This window comes from Dasypus novemcinctus, chromosome 22, assembly GCF_030445035.2.
Source record: "Dasypus novemcinctus isolate mDasNov1 chromosome 22, mDasNov1.1.hap2, whole genome shotgun sequence".
Classification (NCBI taxonomy): Eukaryota; Metazoa; Chordata; class Mammalia; order Cingulata; family Dasypodidae; genus Dasypus; species Dasypus novemcinctus.
In genome coordinates, this window is record NC_080694.1 from 76,091,818 (window position 1) to 76,102,105 (window position 10,288).

Consider the following 10,288-nt stretch of genomic DNA (forward strand, 5'->3'; position numbering starts at 1 on the left):
CCTGAGTGTGATGGAGTTTTACTCAGATGTGATCTTTGTTCACAAGCCTCTCCTGTCACTGTTTCTGGACCTGTGGCTGTCACTGGTGTTTAGTGTATACTCAGGGGACCTGAATGTCTGGACTGTCCATGTGATAGCCAGGCCCTGAACCTCAACCAACTTGCAACTCCTACCCTCTGGGTTATTGGACTTACCCCTGTTGGCTAACAGGGAGGTGAAGAAGGTCAACCACCACACCAGGGAGCCAAGAGTGCCTACAACTGCAAGCAGGAGAATGGCATCCATCATCCAAGTGGAATCTAAGCACCCTCTCAATACAGAGGTGAAGTGGATATAATCATCCCAGGGTCCACAGAATGGAGGACTAGAGTATGGATTAGAGTGGACTTATTGATACTCTATTCTGGAACTAATGTGATTAGTAATGGAAGTAAATGTAGCATTGAGATGGAGAAAGTGGCCATGGTAGCTGTGGAAGGTGGGGAGAGGGAAGAAGAGATGTGATGTGGGGGCATTTTTCGGACTTGGAGTTGTCTTGGGTGGTATTGTAGGGTCAGTTACTGGACATTGTATGTCCTTCCATGGCCCACTGGGTGGACTGGGGGAGAGTGTAAAGTATAATGTGGACCATTGACCATGTGGCGCAGCAGTGCTCAGAGATGTATTCACCAAGTGCAATGAATGTCCCATGATGATGGAGGAGGTTGTCGTTATGGGAGGAGTGGGGTGAGGGGGAGGGGGGTATATGGGGACCTCATAATTTTTTGAATGTAACATTAAAAAAAGAAAAAAAGAAAGAAAAAAAGTAATTTAAAATTTATTATTTTTTTTTGTTGGATTTCTTGGAGAGGTTTTGGATTACAGAAGGATTGCAATGATGATGGGGAGGGTAACTGGTATGGGGAATCAGTGGTAGGGGAATGTAAGGAGAGGGGTCACCTGCGACATACTTCTGTGGAACATGAATACATTTTTATGGTCATGGGGTATTGTCTCGGTGGATGGAAACCCACAGTATAAGAGATGGCATATTGAATTCCCATCCAGCTACATAGTCCCATAGAGTAGCAAGAATCTCTGGAGTACACAGGAATGCCTAGCAAAGGAGGAGAGACCAATATATCAAGTCCTTAATTGATGCATACACTTATGAACTTTGTTCTTGTGAAATTGAAATTTAGCCTAAGAATATGTATTGTCTAAGAGCTACCTCCTGCAAACCTCCTCATTGTTCAAATTTGGCCTCTCTCTAAACTATACTCAGCATATAAATTCACAACCTTCCCACTGATGAGGGACATGATTCTCAGGGATGAGCCTCCCTGTCACTAGAGGATTATTATTAGTGATTCATTTGGATAAAGACCTGACTGAAAGGGGGAAATATTAAATAAGAATGAGTTTTTAGGGAAACGGACTTGGCCCAGTGGTTAGGGCATCAGTCTACCACATGGGAGGTCCGCGGTTCAAACCCAGGCCTCCTTGACCATGTGGAGCTGGCGCATGTGCAGCGCTGATGCGCGCAAGGAGTGCCCTGCCACGCAAGGGTGTCCCCCGCGTAGGGGAGCCCCATGCGCAAGGAGTGCTCCCCGTAAGGAGAGCTGCCCAGCGCGAAAGAAAGTGCAGCCTGCCCAGGAATGGTGCCGCACACACTTCCCGTGCCACTGACGACAACAGAAGCGGACAAAGAAACAAGACTCAGCAAATAGACACAGAGAACAGACAACGGAGGGAGGAGAATTAAATAAATAAATAAATCTTAAAAAAAAAAATTTATGGCTAAGAGATTTCAAAGTAATTGTGGAGGTCATCCCAGATGTTATACATATGTTTGTGTAAGGAGGGTCACACTGACTACACAGCAAACAGTGCCTCAAGAAGGGGTGTTTCTAAGGCCTCTGGAGACAACTGGGCACTATAGGCAGGGCAGACTACCCCAGGAAATCAGCAACCTTTCAGTGGGTCTTATTTAGGAATATATGATATCCCAACTCCTGAATGTTTCAGAGTTAGACTCATTTATTCCCACACATGGTTCTTCTACTCCATTTATCTGAATCTATTATTAGCACTAGACACATTTAATATATGTCCCAAAGACTTAAACTTCTGACTGTTCATATACTGGTTGATCCCTGATTATCAGTAGAGTTGAAGCTAACACCTACTCTCCAGTTCATTGGGCTCTCCCAGGACAATTAAGAAAAGGATGATAATGGACAATGCCCATCCAAAAAACAAAGAATATCTACACCTGCAAGCAAGACATTTCCTTCCATCTGTCCCATGGTATCGAAAGCCCTCTCACTTGGAAACAAAGGGGAATCACCATTCTTAAATCCTCAAGATTGAGGAACAAACAAACAAGGGGGAGTGAAACTATGGGCTAAAGTAGACTTATTATTATTACAGTAGTGGAAGATCTTATAAATTTGATATAAGGACAGTGGTCACCAGATGTTCTGAGGGGAGGGAAAAGGAAAAATAGATAGAAGATGGGGTCTTTTGGGAATATTGGACTTGTTCAGAATGATATTGCAATGATGAATACAAGACAATATAAATTTTCTCAAACCTTAAAAACGAGTTCTGCAAAGTGACAGGATTCAAGAGCAATATCCAAAAATCAGTAGTGTTTCTAAACATTATTAATGAGAAATCTGAGAAAGAAGTCAACAAAAAATCATTTAGAATAAAAAATAAAATACTCAAATATCAAGAATAAATCTAACCATGGATGTACAGGACATGTACACAGAATCTACAAAACTTTGCTACAAGAAATCGAATAAGAGTTAAATAAATGAAAGGATTTTCCATGTTTTGGATTGGAATATTAGAAATTGTTAAGATGTCAATTCTAACAAAATTAATTTATATATCCAATGCAAACCTGTATTAGTCAGCCAAAGGGGTGCTGATGCAAAATACCAAAAATCTGTTTGCTTTTATAAAAGGATAATTATTACGGTAGAAGTTTACGATATCAGGCCTTAAAATCTAAGTCACTTTCCTCACCAAAATCTTCCAATGACCTGGGACAGAATGTCCTCTTCAAAAAACAGTGCTGAGAGAACTGGATATCAATGTCCAAAACAATGAGATAGGATCACCATTTCATGACCTATACAAAAACTGACTCCAGACAGATCAAAGACCTAAATATAAGAGCCAAGACCACAAAGCTCCTAGAAGGTAATGTAGGGAAATATCTATGAGATCTTGTGATAGTAAAAGGTTTCAAAAACCTTATACCCAAAGTGTGACCAAGAATAGATAAACTGGACCTTTTCAAGATTAAAGCACTCATTTGTGCTTCAGAGGAGTTTGTTAAGAAAGTGAGAAGGGAGCCTATGCAATGGGAGAAAATATTTGATAACCATTTATCCAAGCAGGGCCTAATATCCAGCATATATAAAGAAATCCTACATCCTGCTGACTATAGACCTTCCATATGATTCGGCCATCCCACTGCTGGGTATATACCCAGAAGAATTGAAAGCAGGGATCCAAACAGATGTATGCACACCAATGTTTTCAGAGTGTCATATTCACTCTTGCCTAAATCTGTAAGAAGCCCAAGTGTCCATCAACAGATGAATGGATATGCAAATTGTGTTATATACAAACAATGGGATATTCCTCAGCTGTAAGAAGGAATGCAGTATTAACACATGGGACAACGAGGATGAATCTTGAAGGCCATGCTTATTAGCAATTCTCCCACGTGTTTCATCAATTGTAACAAATGTACCACACTAATAAAAGATGTTGTTAATGGAGAAAAGTGTAGGTGTGGGAGAGGTTGGGGTATATGGGAATCCCCTATATTTTTGATGTAACATTGATATAATCTAAAGATTCCTTAAAAATTTATTTAATTGCACAGAAAGGTTTGAATGGATAACAGAAGAATAATTTTGCATACTTAATGGGGATTTAAGACTTCATTTTATGAATGGTAGGTAAACAAACATGAATAAATGTGCCATAAATTTCTCTACTTGCAGATGTAGATTTTACCAAAAGAGGAAGAGAAAAATACTTAGGGGCTAAATCCTTGCTAGGGTCAATCCTTCAATGTCTTTCACAGTACATTTATTAATTTTAGAGAATTAATAGTATTTTAAAATAGGGTGCTATGCATGTAAAATACTGAAGTACAGTCATGCAGGGACATAACCTGATGAGATTATCAAACTGAAATGATAAAAGCAGGGGAGATTGAGAGAAACAGTTAAGGTTAATCAAGGACTTCACAATCTTTTCTCCGAAGAAATCATGTATATAACTCTATAACAGGCAATAATACAGAGCATTCCCATTCTTAAATAGAGTTTAAATATTATACTATGAATATCCTGGTGAAATAAATTGATATTAAATAAAGCTTTTTATTCATTTATTCTTTTTCTTTTTTTTTACAGATTTATTTATTGATTGATTGATTGATTTCCCCTTCCCTTGCCCCAGTTGTCTGTTCTCTGTGTCTATTTGCTGCATCGTCTTCTTTGTCGCTTCTGTTGTTGTCAGCGGCACAGGAATCTGTGTTTCTTTGTGTTGCATAATCTTGTTGTGTCAGCTCTCCGTGTGGGCAGCACCATTCTTAGGCAGGCTGCACTTTCTTTCGCACTGGGCGGCTCTCCTTATGGGGCGCACTCCTTGCGCGTGGGGCTCCCCTAGGCGGGGGACACTCCTGCATGGCACGGCAGTCCTTGCGTGCATCAGCACTGCGCATGGGCCAGCTCCACACGGGTCAAGGAGGCCCAGGGTTGAACCTCCCATGTGGTAGGTAGACGGACACGGTAACCACTGGGCCAAGTCCGCTTCCCCATATATTCTTTCATCACAAAAATTCACACAGAATTCTAGGTTCCAGACTGACCGCTTCCCCATATATTCTTTCATTACAAAAATTCACACAGAATTCTAGGTTCCAGACTGAAATTTTGAAATGAATAAATAGACCAACAGAAGAAAAATACATAAAATCAAATCATCAAAGTAAAATGTGTACAAATCCATGATTGATATAAATTAGAAAGTCATAATGAAAATGGGGAACTTGAACTTTGGCTGCTAAAAATGTTTGGGTCTTAAAGGTACATGTATTTGGAAAAGGGAACTACTGGATTACAGATTTCTGTATAACTGTACAGATAACACATTTGATGAATGGCATAAGACAAGTTTGCTCTATGATAGTTAAGGGTAAATAGTAGGCAAATCATTAAGAAATCGGAGGCCACGTAAGGAAGTCACCTCCTTGGGGTAGGAGAACCCTAGCTTCTACTGGACAGGCAGGAAGCAACAATTAAGAGCAGGGCCATGGTTGTATGTTGTTTGAAAATTCAAAGTTTTGAGGGAGGCAAAACACATAAGCATTAATTTCATAGTCTAATATGAGGCAACAGTACTTTAGCTCATTGTGATAAACCTTAGAGAATTAAACACAGGATTAGATATATTCAGAGCTACAGGACAGTAAGGATATAGGTTCATTGAATAAAATAAAGCATATTATAAAGCAGGTGGAAATATTTTCAGAGTAGGCAAGCCCAAACTCACCAAATATCCAAATACCTACTGGTATTTGTGCAAATTATTAGTTTTTCTTCTAACACTTTTATTTAAAAAGAAGTCTCTGATAAATCTGCTTAATTGGCACTGAGAGACAAAATTCCCTCTTAGGGCTCTTAATTGATGCTGAGAGTCAAAATTCTCCCATAGGACCTTTTAAGCATAGGACCAGTAGAAAACCAAACTCACCAAACTCACCTGCTACTTAGGCCTTGGCTGGCATTGTGAAATTAATTATCATTGAACATTGCATTTTAAAATACAGAACATGAAAATATGATGCTACATCCTGTGAAGCACCAGGAAATGTTGCAGATAGCTCAGACAATCTCATCAATAGAAAGGAACAAATGTGAGTTTACATGCTTTCCTCAATTTAATGAAAATTATCCAAAAATGCCAGACAGATAAAATTTACACTGCTTTTCTAATATATTGTGTTTCTTGTGTTTTGAAAAAAGGCACAAAATTATTATGACTCTTCTACTTAGAAAAAGGAAAAGTGACTGTTAAATTTGTGTTATACTCAAGGATAAACACAGTAATCTAAATGTTAAATCTATACTCCATTCCTTTATCTCTGAAGATCTTATGCATTGCAGTTATATGGTTGAAATAATGTATTTAAACTAGGATGATGTTATCTTGCATCATCACTACCAAATTAATCATGAACAAATCAACCATATTATCATTTGTGACATCCTTTGACCCGTGGCCCATGTATTTTAATTAAAATATTTTCTAAATGGAGGAGAGGGAAGCATAGTAGAGTGTGGGAGCGTTGACTTTATTTTGAATGATGTTAGATGTGAGGTCTTATAATCACTCTCACAGAGAAAATAGGTGGGGAAACATTTTCAGTTTGGATTATTTAAGAAAGACCCTCACACTGGTTGTGAAGCCAATTATAGCATCAAAGGCATTAGATCACCAAGCACTGAGATGCCGACTACAGGAGCCGTGTCGTGGTGAGACAAGACTGCCTAACGGAGACTAGGACACAGCTTCTTTCCTCTCTGCTAAGCACACGATCTCACTGGGCATTGCTTCCCTGCAAAACAAGAATAAACATACTCAGACCCTTGCAAAAGTCCAGAACTCCTGCAGCAGCCTTCTGTAAGAAATATTGTACTTTCACATATATTGAACACCTTGCACTATATTATCATAGCTTCTCTGCAAGAAATAGTCCTGTTAAGGATGCCATGCTAATGTGGAAATTCAATTAGTAAAAAGAATTTAATTCTACCTTCATGAAAATATCCTGAGGAAGGAAAATAATTAGAAGTATACTTAATGATCTTTCTGTCAATGTGGTTTAAATATGATGGGGCAGACCAGTGGAAACAGAATTGAAGTCTAACAATAAAAAGATTATATTAAAAATTGTATTTAAAAAGTGCTTAAATTATTTTCTGCCATTTGATAATGACCTTGCACTTTTTTGATGTCATGTGAAGAGGCAGATTAAGGAAGTTTTAAGGATAACATGTTGTTATATATACATGTACACAAATTTACAAAAACAATGCAAATAATAACTAACACAAGAGAAATGGCTATAATGGGGTGCTACCCTAAGTATTTTATATGTGTTTTTATTGTAGTAAAGTATACCTAACACAAAATTTCCCATTTTACAGTGTATAATTCAATAGTGTATATTCACAGTGTTTGCAACCATCACTGCGTTTCCAGAACGTTTTCACCACATTTTCATCAGTGTTTTTATGTGTTTTCATAATATTGTGTTTTTATAAAAATATACTTAAGAGTGGAGAAATTCATTGTAAATTAAGAAAAATAATGGGTATAAGAATGCAGCATAAAATAGATATGAAAAAGATAATTTATTTTGATCAGATAAATAGCAATTAAGACTGTTCAATAAATGTTCTTTAATCTACATAAGGCAGGAATCCATATCACTGATGAGTTTCTTGTTTTTAAGACTGTCCCTTTCTCACCGTAGGATGCCAGGCTAAAGGTCATATTAATGTCTGAGTGTACAAACCAGAGCCAAGAACCTGCAGGCGAATCCTCAGGGACAAGCTCATCACTTGCCTACTTTAATGTGGGGGAATGTTCTGCGCATTGACCCTGCACATGCAGATGCAGAGTGCATCGTACAGGGATCAGTCGGCTTAAGAACATGACACGACACCGATGAACACTTTAGGCAGCGAACACCACAGAGAAGCTTCCAGGAACCTCCTCCCTGGCACGCCAGTAAAGCCTGGAATACGAGAGGTGAACAAATTATTAATACGGGAGTCTGATTAAAGTCTGCTTCCGTGATGAATTGTGAATAAAAGCATTAGTGAGGGAGCTTATATTAGATTTTAAGCTAAAATAATATACACAACCATTCACACACATGCATTTTCAGGGTAAAATATGTTCTCCTACATAATTGTGTATTAGGATCACACTAGCTGTTACAATTAAGAAAGCATCAAAATTTAGTGGCTTAATTACATAAAATTTAATTCCTGCTCAAATAATTACATAATGTTAACTAGATACCTACATCCCTTCCACAAAGAGGCCCCACATGTTCAACATTTGTCTGTCAAACATGCTAATGATTGGAGGGAAAAAACACATCTCCCCTTATATTGTTTACCACATTGTTAAATAACATGACCTTTCATCCAGTTGCTGAGAAAAGAAGCAATGGCTTAAGTAAAGAAACAAACAAAAAAACCACATTTGTCTCTGCTCAAAGTACAATCAGCAGTCAGGAAGGGATTTAGGACTTTTATTTTGAATGCATGAAGTATGCTGGGAATACATAGAATAAATCACAGAAGATTAATAAATAGTTTATAGTAAATGACTTTGGCATTGGCATCTCTTTGGAAAACTAAAATGATGACTCTTACAGTTTCTATGATCTTCATGGTTTTCAGTCTGCAGTAAATTCTGAATGTAACTGATTCATCACTGAATTTGAGAATTCTTAATAATACACTGAAATCATGTACCCAATAGAGGTTTTGAAAGTTATTTAAAGAAACGGAAATAAAAGAAGTTATAACTGATTATGTGTGTTTACTTTTACTTATTACCTTTCAGTTCAAACAGTTAACTTAAATCAATGGTGGGAAAGAACGAGACAACAGGAGTGGATTTTATCCTCCTGGGGCTCTTCTCCAGCATGAAGCATGCTGACGTCCTCGTTGGGGTGATCACCCTCATCTACCTTGCTGCCCTCACTGGGAATTCCACCCTGATTCTCCTCATCCTGGTGGAGACCCAGCTCCACACACCCATGTACTTCCTTCTCAGCCAGCTGTCCCTCGTCGACTTGCTCTTCATTTCCACCACAGTCCCCAAGATGGTCATGGACTTTTTCTCAGGTAAGAAAAACATCTCAAACATAGGCTGTGGGACACAGATGTTTTTCTATCTGATGGTGGGGGGAGCGGAGTGCATTCTCCTGACTCTCATGGCTTGTGATCGCTATGTGGCCATCTGCCATCCCCTGAGATACCCAGTCATCATGAACCAGAGGGTCTGCCAGAAGATGGTCACAGCATCCTGGGTTGGCGGTATGTCAGATGCAGTAGTTCAGACCATGTACACCATGCACTTACCTAAATGTGGCCACAAGGAGATAGATCATTTTTTCTGTGAAGTCATGGCTATTCTGAGTTTTTCCTGTGAGAATACCTCTGTATATAAGTTGGCAATTCTTGTGACAGGCATTGTTCTACTCCTTATTCCTCTTGCCATCATCTTTTCCTCCTACACTGTCATCTTCATCACTGTCTTTCACATGAATTCACCCAAAGGGAGGAAGAAAGCTCTGACCACTTGCTCCTCCCACCTGGTGGTCGTGGGGCTCTTTTATGGTCCAGCCATGTTCACCTACATGACTCCTGGTTCCTCACACAGTCCTGGTCTGGAAAAGGCTGTATCAGTGTTAAGTTCAATCATTGCTCCTACACTGAACCCCTATATTTATAGTCTGAGAAACAAGGATGTTTTAGGGGCATTGAAAAAGGTATTGGAAAGGTGTCTCTTCTGAATGTAAAACTCTCCGTATTTTTACTTCACAACATCTAATGAATATTGTGTAATGTTTGAAAAGTCAGTAAATGCTTGTGATCTTTCTGTTATATGTGCCTAAATATTTGTGATCTATTGATTTGATTTGGTTTGTTGTCTATACAAATTCCACAGTTTTTCTAAATGAAATTAATGTTCATACACTTCAGTAAGAACTGAGTTTTAAAATTTGTGTTAAATTTGTTTTTAAACATTCTTTAAACATACTTATCATCAATTAAAAACTCTTCTATGCTTATGGAATGTGCTTGCAATTGTTGTATCTACCCAGTATACTTAAATGTCAAATGGGAATATAAAAATTACTTCACAAGAGATTAATAAAATATCCTGGCTTTTGAATTACCTTTTAAAATACATTATTTAAAATAATATTCACCCATTTATTTTTTAAAGATTTATTTTGTTTATTTAGTCCCCTCTTGCCACTTGTGCTCACTGTCTACTCTCTGTGTCCATTCACTGCACATACTTTCTGTGCCTGCCTCATTTGTTGCATCATCTTTCTGTGCCAGCTCTCCACACACATGGGCTGTCAGCTCTCTGTGGTTGCAAGCCAGCTTGCTTTCACCAGGAGATCCGGAGAACCAAATCCAGGACCTCCCATTTGGTAGAGGGGAGCCCAATTCCT

The 10,288-nt window shown here is 38.5% G+C and overlaps 1 protein-coding gene across 1 annotated transcript; it reads left to right on the forward strand.

The window, feature by feature from the left end:
- The first annotated feature begins 8,683 nt into the window (after positions 1-8,683).
- Positions 8,684-9,616, forward strand: LOC101447765 (olfactory receptor 2T27-like). Its single transcript, XM_004484227.2, has one exon. The coding sequence runs from the start codon at positions 8,684-8,686 to the stop codon at positions 9,614-9,616; it is 933 nt and encodes a 310-aa protein (XP_004484284.2).
- The last annotated feature ends 672 nt before the right edge of the window (positions 9,617-10,288 follow it).

Excerpts from the sequence above, each read along its gene's own strand:
- LOC101447765 (XM_004484227.2), top strand. The coding sequence starts at position 8,684 with ATGGTGGGAAAGAACGAGACAACAGGAGTGGATTTTATCCTCCTGGGG.